The sequence below is a fragment of the Theobroma umbraticum genome, unplaced genomic scaffold (genome assembly GCF_002168275.2).
Source record: "Theobroma umbraticum cultivar Fairchild unplaced genomic scaffold, ASM216827v3 scaffold_86.0, whole genome shotgun sequence".
Lineage (NCBI taxonomy): Eukaryota > Viridiplantae > Streptophyta > Magnoliopsida > Malvales > Malvaceae > Theobroma > Theobroma umbraticum.
This window is the reverse complement of record NW_018397263.1, coordinates 5,916,804-5,929,128: the sequence shown is the minus strand read 5'-3', so window position 1 is coordinate 5,929,128 and position 12,325 is coordinate 5,916,804. Positions and strand designations below refer to the sequence as shown.

Here is a 12,325-nt window from a genome sequence, read left to right as displayed (position 1 = left end):
CTTTTTAAGGGAATAATGAAATTGATGAGCTAAGATGGTCAAATCCTTGGGTCTTTGCTAATGCTTGTGATAAGCTTGAATTTTGAAAAGGTATTTCTTTGACTATCAAAAAAAAGATGAACTTAAATATAATGTCGATGGTTTGGCCAAAATTAAACCAGGCTCCGTCAATTGTGAAGGAGTTTTGAGATAATAAGACAATGGGTATCTTTTCTTGCCCTCCTGGTGAACAAGATTTTAATCATGCTGAATTGCTAGCAATTACAATGGCTCTTCATTTCTTTTGTCTCTCCTCTTGGTTGGGTAAGAAAACTCTTGTAATTGAATCTGACTCTTCGGTGACAATACCTTGAGTGTGTAAAATAGATTCAAGACCATGAGATAAGTGATGGATCTTCAATGAAATTGATTTGTGCACAATTAAAGAGAAGTAAATTTATATGGGTTTTCTAGAAAAGTTGGATACAGATAGATCCAAAATGTTTTACAGTTGATGGTGAGGGAGACTGATTATTATTGGGAGCAGTATTTTATTTCAGATTTTGATGAGTTGAATTGAGCTACTTTATGTTGTTTCATCTTATTTTATGGGATCACAAATTCTGTACTAGCTTGCTGAAATCAATGAGCCAGAAAACAAAAAATGCACCCATGTCTTGTAATAATCTTTGCAACCAAACAATTTCAGCAGAGGTATGAGCCATGGCTTCTTACTCACCTTTTACATTAAATCTAGAATCCCATTTTGTTTCTTACTTTTTCCAAGATATCAAAGAGTCCATAAATTAAACAACATGCAAAAGCCTATAGTTGGTCTTCTATCATTAGCATTACCTGTCCAATCATGAATTAGTTGATTTTTTTCATAAATTGGTAGACTCCACTTTTAAATTTATTCAATAACTAGTTGTCACATAAGCGAGTACAAATATTTGAAATAAAACTGGTGGAGCAAGTAATATGATTCATACCAATATCATGTACTTCATGGGGTTAGCAATTGAACTCAAGCTTATAAATTTACTCAATTGGAAGATTAAAATAATTTTAAACTCCAGTTTGAACCCCAGCAATCAAAAAGGAAAAAAAAGGAGTACCCAAATTTGAATATGTGAATAATTATTAAAACACTATTCGATAAAATTTACTTAGAAACGACTTTGAATGCTTTTAGCATGTTTGCCTTGACCTGGCAAAGGTTACCATCTGGTATTTTCAAAAAAAAGTAAAATGAGACAGCTTTTAATTATTCTTCCCATCTGATAAAAATGATTTCCATGCCTATTCTTGCCAGGATATAATATCAATGTCATTCCCAAAACTTGGAAATTCGTCATATTTCATCAGTCAGGCATCAACATCACTAAATAAGTAACTACTCACACATATATTTCTTCAATTTAATTCCCTAATTTCTCCAGATTATCATAAAACATCAAAGAAAGTATAAGGATTGAAAGTGGTGAGTTTTCTGTATTTGATTCCATATATATGCATGATTCTTCTAGTTGCTTCAAGGTTTCATGCATCAGAGAAATAGAGTGAGTTGGTAGATGAATATATAATGAGTAATAAAAATCATCCATGATACATAATTGATTTCTCCTTACCAAAATTAATTAATTAATTAATTAGATCCCAACTAAAGTGGTTAATTTTCTCATAAACAAGTTATAAACCAAAATAAAAAAGAAGTTTATAAATTCAGAACCAACAGTGACGATTAACGACAGACATGCTCAATAAATTAATGTGCATAAAAACAGTTTGTGACCATTCTTTGTGAATATAGTAGTTGTCAATTACATGTTCTTTTAGAAAAGAAAAGTAAATAATGTATAGAATTATATTGAATTCATTTAATATACCTTGTCAAGAGAGTTATATTGATGCAAGGGAATTTTTGCCACTCATCAGAATGCGATCTAAGGATCTCCATAGCTTTGTCCTTCAAATATGTTGCACAGCCAGATTGCAGCAACATGCAAAGCTTCGTTACTGTACCTACCTCCAACATTTCATGAAGAACCAAATTCGTGGCAGAGAACCTGCTTATCAACGAAAGGATCAACACGGCTCGATCATCGGCCGTTGGAGAAACTCTCATGATCCTCTTTGTCACCACCGCGACGCCGCCTTTGTGACTAAGAAACTCAGCTCTCCCATCTGCACAAGAACACAGATGGAAGAGTATTCCCAGAATAAGCTCGGTGGTTTTCGTTTCGGGTGATCCCAATTCAAGCTCGATGAGCGCAGAAACTGCTCCTGATTCAACCATCATTAAGCGATTTCTTCCCCAGGGACAAACATGTAATAAAACATGCAAAGCTGCATTCATTCCCTGTTGAGTGACCCTGCTGCGTTGTGTTAAAACTCCAACAACAGTCTCAAAGAACTGAGGTTCTAATCTTTCCAGTAAAATAGAACTGGCTGTTTCAATGATTGTTTTCAATACCAAAACGGCATGGGATTTAACCGTAACTTGGGTTTTGGATTCACATCCTAATACCCAAATCAGTGATTTGATAATCTCATCTTTTTCTTTAAGAATCAACTTTGCTTCAGCCGATGGAATACGAATTAAAGAAAGTACGCTTAGGGCTTCTTCCAGGCCATTGACGCAGTCTTCCTTGAAACAATTTACAATAAACGATAGCATAGCTTTAGGCACCCCAGCCTCCACCATAAACTTCCTGTTTCTTTCATTCTTGGCGGCCAGCAAATCCAATTCTCTCAGAGCTTCCATCTTCGAATCAGGATGTTTATCGAGCTCTTGGATGAGTTTACGGAAATGGAACTTATCCATGGGAGGTTTAGGGGTAGGAATCCGGTCGACGCCAAGCGAAGCATTCTCAGTGCACCAGGCTTGGATCAACCGACGCAGCGTATGGTTAGGCGTTAAATCAGAGTCTCTAGGCAAAGACTGTTGGGTGACTGGACAGCTGGTGTTTTGGCCGTTGAGTAGCCATTGCTCAATGCTCTCTCGATCATAGGTGATGCCGGTTATGGCTGTCACTGGGTCTTTCATGATTTGCAAAGATATGGGGCAGATGAAATACTTGGGAACTTCAATATCATCCATGGAAAGAGAGAAGACAATGGTAAAAAGATTGATTAAAAACAAAAACGGTGCACGAAGAAGAAGCTGAAAATTAAAAAGTGCCGAATGGGAAGGTATTGAGGAGTTAGGTTTTCCGGTGGTAAGAGAAAGCGGCTTAATTTATTGACAAAACTGGAAAGAATGATGGGATTGGTCGTCTTTTACTGGTCATTGTATTCTCATGAATCATCGCATACCATTAAATTCATTCGTTGGTCAAACGGAGAAAGTCCAGGCTCTTGCCCACATTAAAGTAACACGTAACGCCTTGCTTGATTCCTTTTAATCTAATATATTACAATTTTCATAAAAACAAGTAATTGTCGTTTGTGGATGATATATTACTATTTTAATCAATGCCCCGTCTCCTCTAATCAATGTCTTTAATCTGATTTCATACTCGTTTCTTCCTATACAATTTAATTCTTTTCAACTTTTAATATTCTTGCCTTTTATATACAATAAGTTACAATTCAATCTACTTAAATCAATCTCATTTAAATATACAATAACGTTTTAATTTTTTAAAATTTAATTTTTAATTCTTACCAAAATAATACGGCTATAAAGAATTGTGTTGATTGCAAGTTGCAAGTTGCAAGTTGCAATTATTAGGGTAAGTCGATTAGCTTTCAACTTCCACATATTTTCTTAAGTTTTCTCTAGGTAAGGGTTTGAGAGGAAAATTTTACCATGCATTGCCACCCATATCCTTTTATTTAAAAATAATAACAAAAAAAAATTTCAATGAAGAAACAAAATTTCCTCATACAACTTTAGAAATAACGGTCTATATATAAATGAATTATTTGACATAGTTACATGAGATGTAACAGAGCTACTGTTTTTATTTATTTTTGACACAATACTTGAAAAAGTCTTTAAAACTGTTCAAAAAAATTTAAATAAATTGTTACTTTTCAATTACGTTTAATGAAGATTTTATATTTTTATTTTAAATCAAACAATCTTTCATGTTTAATGATCGACTAATTGTCAGTAGTCAAAATATCACTTGTCTAACATGGTGTTGACGTGGATGGTAAAAATTCTACATGGTCATTCTATCATCCATTATGATATGTTAGCATGTTATATCTACGTCATGTGATATAGTGTGACAAATGACATTTTGACAAAAAAATATTTATCAACCTTTAATTATAAAGGTTTATTTAATTTAAAATAAAACTATAAGAGCTTGATTAAACGCAATAAAAGAATAAAGATATATTTAAATTTTCTTAAATAGTTTAAAGGCTTTTTTAAGTATTATATCTTTTTTTTCTTTTATTTGTTAAGATATTCGATATGCTAGATCATAATGTTATAAGAACTTTTTTTTCTTTTTGAGAGAGCTAATGTGAGAAGAGATTAATTGCCATCTAATTTCTTTGATTGCTTAAAAAAGGTACAATTCTTAAGTCTTTATTCTTTTGTTTATTTAAGTTTGTTTATTAGGTACTATTCGTTGTTGTTTATTAAATTAGTACTACATTTTTATTTTTTTTAAATTTTGCAATTTTTTTTACCTTTTTATTTATGTTAAACTTTGTATAATTTTCTTTTGAAAGGGAAAAAGGAATTTTTATTAATAAAGAGATTGCAAAAAAGATGTCTTCCTAGCTAAAGCTAAAAAGAAGCAAAACTACATCACAAAGAGGAAGAAATTATAGAACGGTGAAAAAATCCCTAATACAGGGGATCTTTCCTTTGACTAACCTATCAACAATGGTGATTGTCCTTCTGAATATATCTTTGAATGACAAGTCAATAATTATACATTTATGACTTTCTACACGGTTCGAGATATGTTTCATATGTTATGAAATTTTGAAGTGAAAGTTTGTCCAAAGAATAGCATCCTCAAATCGCTTTCAATAATGACAGAGTGAGATAAGATCTATAGAGTAAAAGTGAAAAAAAAAAAAAAAAACCCTTTCACAATAGCCATCAACTTTGGAAAATTAGAGTATACAACACCTATAGACTTAAAGAAACACCCTTTCTATAACTCCTATATGGTTTTGTAAAACACCACAAATTGTTGGTAGACCCATGTTTGGATTACAAATCCATCAACGTTTAATTCAATAGGATCCAATGGAGGATAAGATCAAGAAATCAAAGGAAAAGAATTGGGTATAGAACTGAATGGAAATCCTCTACCTCCATACTATGCCTCTTTCCCTACCTCATTCATATTTTTGGTCACTTGTCTCTTAAGTTTATTAACTTTGTTTAACCTAACGAAAAACATTACCATCTTTGCCCTCAACCACTCTTTACTTTCTTTTTTTATCTCTTACACTTTCTTTCACTGTCCTTTTAGAAAATGTTTCTTCTTTTTTAAATAGATTTTTATCAATTTAACCTTTCAATTTTATATTTATTGGAGCTAAATGTCGGTTTAAAGGGCTAGAATTTGCCATTACTCACACTTAATGAACCATAAATTGGTTTGTGCTTTGAGAAATGGCCATCTTCGTAACTTGATTTTAAAAATAGTCATCAAAATAAAATTAACTGTTTTTAGCCATATTTAGCCATAACTTTATGAAAAATATGTTTGAAACTATTTCAAATAAATTAAACAATCTATCATAATTTCTCCCCATTTTTGTCTCTGCTTCCGATTTCTCTCTCTCATCATCCAACTTTTTTTAATTTATCAATTTCTCTCTTCAACATCCGTCTACTATACTCTCAATTTTTCTCTCTCATGTTTTCAGGATGCCAAGCGATGATTTTGATGTGCTTAAGGTAAGTGACTACTTGGAGAATTTGATTTTTAGGTGTTTTGAATGAAACTAAAATGGTAGAAATGATCACAGGTGTTTGAAATAGCTTTTAATTGAATCAATTCAAGACATAGATACCAATAAACTCAAGAATTTGAAATTTATAAACTACGGTTTCAAAGGGAATTTTTTTCAATTTTTAGTTGAAATAGGTGTTTTAGATAAGAAAATTTGTGTTCTAATTTATGACAACATGTTAGAAACATTTTAATCGGTGCCAAATCATAAAAAGTAAAAAAAAAAACTAAAAAGAGTTGAAAGGATTGGAAGTTTTAGTTTGCAAGTAACAACATTATTTCAAGCATTAAAGTGTAATAATTTTTTTTAAATATGGATTGTAACAATAATATTTTTTTAATATGGTATGTAACATGTTTTTGTATATAACATATAACAATAATATTTTATTTTTTAACACGAAGTGTAATAACTTTTTTAACCATGGCATATAATATGTTTTTGTATAAGGAATGTAACAATAATATTTTTTTTTCAACATGGCATGGAACAACCTTTTTTAACCATGGTGTGTAATATCTTTTTGTACATGGTATGTAACAATAACACTTTTCAACATGACGTGTAACATCATGTGCAATTAATATAAAGTGGTTTAATGCATAGTGCATAACATGTTTTTGTACATGGTGTGTAACATCGTATGCACTTAATATAAGAAGGTTTCATTAAGGGTAATTTTATCCAATTTGGTTAAAAACAGTTAAAATTATAAAGAGAACTATTTTGGAAAACATCTTATCTTTAAGAGCTATTTTTTAAAATGCTCTTTTTGCTTTTGCTTGTGGGTTATCGGTCTGTTGTAAGCATTTTTGAGTACTCAATCTCTTTGGTGCTAAAACTCTTTCATCATTTTTGATTGGGAGAAATGACCTCCATTTCCTTTAAATGAACCTTCAAGCCAAGCATGAAAGACAGTGACTGAAGAACATAATAGTCGAACGAAACAAACCTTCTAGCCATTAATGAAAATGGGAGAAAAGAGCAAAGCGGAGAAAAAATATAAGGAAATGGTTTTACATGCAATGTTATGGCAATGGGATGGTTTATACTGAGAAAATTTTCTCATCAAATTTAAAGCCTCGACTTGTTCAAGACATTAGCAACAAACCATTTCCAAGGCCAAAAAAACAGTTCATCTTATTTTGCTTGTTTGGTGGCAACAATATCTTTATGCATAGATATCATTGCACTTGCTTCATTTGCTACATCTTCTTACAAGTATTTTGCCAAGGTAAGGTGCTTTCCCTTTAGTTGTCCTAATATCTTGTTAAATACGTAAAACCCTTTCCTTATATCTTCTCTTTTTTTAACATGGTATTAGAGTCATCTTGAGAGCCACCATGTATGTTGGCACTGTTGTTTCACAAGCCTTATGCCTTGGAAAATAATGCGAATAGTCTTAGGGATACAATGAAGCTAACGTCTAACATCATCTTATATTTTACAAGAGTATATTGCTAGATACACCCAAGGATTTGCAAAGTTGTTTGGTCTTAAAGCCTACTTTCTGCAGTAAAAAGATTATAAGGAATTTGAACGTTTTTGTAGTTGATGGGAACTTAAGTGTTTTTGTTAATTTTCAGAACACAACACTTCTCTTGCTCTTGATTTTTCTACTCTTGTTTTGTCTTTTATTTGGATGTATAAAATGGTTGGTAACAAGCCTTTTATTTAAGCTTGCAAATATCTCTTCTTCAAGGACACAACCCTTTCATCAAGGTAATATTTTGTCTAAAAGACATCTTTACACTTTGCAAGACACGACTTTTGGATAAAAGTATTGTTTTAATAATCACTTTATGAAATGACAACTACTTATTCCATAAAACATAATCTTTAAGTTAGAATTTGAAACGATAACTTTTTATATTCAAACTTTTGAGTTGAGGTGCTTTTTCAAGTTATTTCTTAACATTTGGATTTAGACGTGTTTTTCCAACATGTCATTTTACCAAGAGATATAACCATTCATATAAAAAACCTACTTACAATCCAATAGTCACATTATATCACTTTATGTGATATAACTTTTAAACTAAAATAGCTTTTCATTATGTAATTAACCTTTAATTTTAAAAATACAACAAAAAATGTGTTTATGATTGAAATAATTATTCAATCATATTATATTGATTTTTTTTAATTGTTATTATTTGAAAAAAAGTTGAATCTAATTTTTTTGTTGAATATATACTATTAAGCCAAATGCTTAACATTCAAATGGTATTGAAGGCATACATGCATTAAACTGTAATGTTTATGACTTCCAATTTCATATATGTCTATGATCACAATAAATCCAAATAAAACTTTTTGGAAGGAAAGGAAGAAAGCAAACTGATTACGGAACCTGTTCATTGAGCCTTAGTTGAAGAAAAACTTACCATATTGAAATCGAAATTACAGATAGAGAGGTTCTAGAATCTAGACTTCCAGCTTAATCCTTGAACATGAAAATTCTAGAGATTGGTCCAGTCAATCAAATAAGGAGGGATTGCCCCATGCATACCGGCATCGAGTTAAAAATTCGAAAAGACAAGATATAGTGGGAGTCCCCATCATCAGAACAGTGGATTCAACGGGTGGCATTGCTTACTTATTACTCTAATATAACAAAGGTAACATCTAAACCTTTTTGTTGCTATTGGTGTACGCCCTTGCCTATGACACTACCCATTGCCATTGCCATATTTCTTTTCTTTCCAAATCGATGGGCTACAATGTTCTAATTTCAAGTTCTCTTTATAACTTATTCGATGAGGAAATGACTCCAGCATGTATCAAAACTCAGTATTTACTCGATGGGGGGGTTATATAACGTTTTGGATTATGAAAAGAGTTATTATTAGTAAATTTTATGTATAATTAATTTATATTTATTTTGAAATTTAATATTATTCTATTTATAATACAAAAATGTACTTTGATGTTTTATTTAAGATTTTGACAATAAAAACAATACTAGTCAAGTTAACAAATTTAGAGTACTAAGATTAATTTTCCTTCTACTTAATCTACAACTCTCTAATATGTGAGACTGTTAATATTTTCTGTAGATGGGAATAGAGAATTAGTGATACCTTTATATAATGAATCTCTAGTTCTACCTATCATAGGATTTAGAGTCTCTTACACAAGCCTACACTAATAAACTCACATATAATATTCGAATCACGCTCACTTTATTAGATCATATTATGGACTATAAAAAAATGTCTCTTTATTAAAACTAAATTATCTTAACCTGATTTGATAAAAGGTAAAAAAGGTAAATCATGTAAGTCCATATTTTGATATATCCAAGAAAATATAACAATCTCTCACTTGGATTATATTATTTAAATTCAAATTTTTTTAAAAAAATATCTTAAAAATGACTCACATGATGAGAAAACCAAAAACTTTATAGACTCAATTTAAAAAACAAATTAGTCCTGAGACCACCCCAAACATTGTTTTGTCTAATAAAATTTTGTGATATCGAAAAACAATAGTAACTTTGTGATATATATATATATATAATCCCATAAACAGAATAACACAAAAAGAAAATAAAAGCATCTTTGTGAAGTAGGATCTCAGCAATTTATTTAATTTTCTTGAAAGAAAAAAATTATTTGTTAACATTTGAAGTTAGGTTAGAATCACTGATTCCCCATTATTTTATGTTGACATTCAACATTGTGAGCAACCAATAAAAGAAACCAGTGAGTCACTTTCTCTTACAACCAAAACAATGAGATGTGAGTGGTAAATAAGTGAATGAATGGTAACAAATAAATAAAGCAAGTTGGGTCAACATTTGATTTGCACTGAGATGTGGGCCAATTGGCTGCTTTCTGCTTAGAAGGGAAAGTAATCAACATAATGGATGCTTCTTACCTTTAAAGTCAATATTCAGGTTTAATTTGTTTATTAAAACTAAAATTTATATTAGATATATAATGCATTCTTTTTTTATAATAATTTTGTGTTTAAATAAGATTTTTTGCTACTTATTTTGAATAATATTTAACAACATGTTAAGTAGTAGACAAACTTAGACCACCTACTTTTGAATGCTTCTACTCCTTTCTTTCCATTATTTGAATTTTACTTAGTAAATTACTATAAAGCAAAACTAAATCAGCAAAAATTAAAGTATATTTGATTAAAAATCAGATAAAAATAAAACAAAATTGTAGCAACAAAGTATTTGAATATATTACTACTGTAATAACATATCATAAACAAAATAATTTGAAAAAAAAAATTTGTAGAGCGTAATTAATTCAGTATGTATAATTTTTTTCCATTTCAATTCTTGAACTTTTATGTGTATGTTCATGTACTTCATATAAAGTAAGATGTTATGTTTCACGTATATTATATGTTAGTAATTTTTTTGTGGTAAGCTCATACAGATAAAAAAATGTATAGTAAAATTCATTTTTCATCATAATTTTTCTGTAATATATATTTTTTCATTTATATATTTTAAAACTCAATTTTTGGACTGTAATTTTTTTCACCAGAGCATTCACATGGGCATCCAAGTGATGTTGAGGTGGTAGATTTTGTGAAACTTTAATGGCAACGTAAATTTAGAACATATTAAAAAATTACGTATGAAAATACAATATTACAAAAAAAACAATCATGGATGCCTAGTGCAACTTACTCCAAAGATTCATGACTATGTTATGATACCAATTTACCTTCTTTACATTGAAATCTCGGCTACGCCCCAAGCTTTGATTGATTACTAAAATAGTTAAGTAATTAGTATTGCCTTTATATATTCAAAGCCTTTTGGTAGCTTAATATTATGGCCAGACATACCTACATCAACTTGTATTAACGCTAATTGTTTTGAAAGTGTAGTTGGTACAATAAAGAAAAAGATATAGAAAATTGGATACTATAAGACCCTTCCTCTTCCTTTGTTTTTTTTTTTTTTTTTTTGTTTTCTCTGGTTGGCTTTGATTGGCAATGGAATGACCTGAGCCTGCTGGTCTAATAATTATTTACAAATAGTTTGAATACATGGCCCTACATGTCGGCTGGTCAATGGATTCATCAACTTGTTGGTTTGAATAAATGTCAACGATTCCAAGGTCCAAGTCCACCAATTTTGTCTGCTTCTGCCTTTCTCTTTCTGTTTCCACTGCCTAGTCAACTCTCCACTTCTTTTGAACACTGGAAAAAGCCCCCCACTCAACTCCCATTTTTCTAATTAATTATTACAGTTATAATTCGAGGATTGCTGTATTTTCTCTAATTACAAGCCAAGTAAAGTAAACAAGAAAAATGAAATAGCAGTGGACTAGTTAATGTAAGACAGCTTTGTCGTGAAATACATGGAAAGTTAAGCCTTGCAATTAGCCAACTTTCACGTTAATCAGCTTCACCAAGCCATCACATGTTTCCAACTTGTGAAAACAAAAACAGTCCATTTCAGCTGCAGGATATTGACACTCCTACCAGGTCCGAGAAGAAGGCGAACACGTATGTCTCCTCTGGATACCTAATTCTATTCTTGCTGAACCATTTTACAATCAATAGAGATTGCAGACATAATGCATCTCAAGGTGCCAACGCCTTCAGGTCCCTCCGCTTCTATAACATACGACTTTCAAATGTCCAAGAAGCAACATTTCTATCTCTAGAAATCAGACAAAATGTTAAGTAACATATATATGTGAATTGGACACATTGTCTTTCCTTTCAGTCTCCTTCAACTCTAGCTTTTACAGTAGTCTTCTCTCTTTGTTGTGGCCCAAGAGAGTAGGTAACCTTACCTGGCTTTGATTTATAATTAAGCATAGGTCCTTTTAACTGCATATATACTGTAACACTAAAAGAGTCATGGAAACATATATAGTTACGATGAGATCAGTTAAGTTATACTGCATACATACTGAGTTAAAGTTACCATAAGATTGAGATCCATCTAGATTTTTAACGATACCAGAAAAATAGAAATTAAGCTTTTTCACCACTGCATTTGAGTTGCAATGAAATGCAGGCAAAGTTTACTTTCTCAAAATATAGTATTGGTTATAATACTAACTTCAATTATGATGAATTTTTTTAATGAGATCAAAGACATGATTAATCAATTATATCTTCACTGCATTGCATTCCATACAAAGCAACAAATCAAGGCAATGATTGTAACCAATTGCCTAACAAAACAAGAGTCAAGAACCATTAATTGCGAGATTGAATGAGTATTGAATTACCAGGTGCTTGCTGTATGAATTTCCTCCAGCTTTGTGCTTCGGATGCAAATATTCTGGTAAATTTGGTCGTTAGGACCACACATGGATTGAAAAACGCTGTACTCACTTTATATCACGATCATTATAAGCTAAATTATGAGCAATGACAGCGGAAAATGCACGTCAATTTATATACTTAT

General features: G+C 31.0%; 1 protein-coding gene across 1 annotated transcript; it reads right to left on the bottom strand.

Moving 5' to 3' along the window:
- Nucleotides 1-1,764: 1,764 nt before the first annotated feature.
- Nucleotides 1,765-3,169, bottom strand: LOC110420627 (E3 ubiquitin-protein ligase PUB24-like). Its single transcript, XM_021434011.1, has one exon. It carries the CDS (start codon nucleotides 3,080-3,082, stop codon nucleotides 1,856-1,858), a length of 1,227 nt encoding a protein of 408 aa, XP_021289686.1. The 5' UTR covers nucleotides 3,083-3,169; the 3' UTR covers nucleotides 1,765-1,855.
- Nucleotides 3,170-12,325: the final 9,156 nt, after the last annotated feature.

Coding starts and splice junctions, on each gene's coding strand:
- LOC110420627 (XM_021434011.1), bottom strand. CDS start 3,082: ATGGATGATATTGAAGTTCCCAAGTATTTCATCTGCCCCATATCTTTG.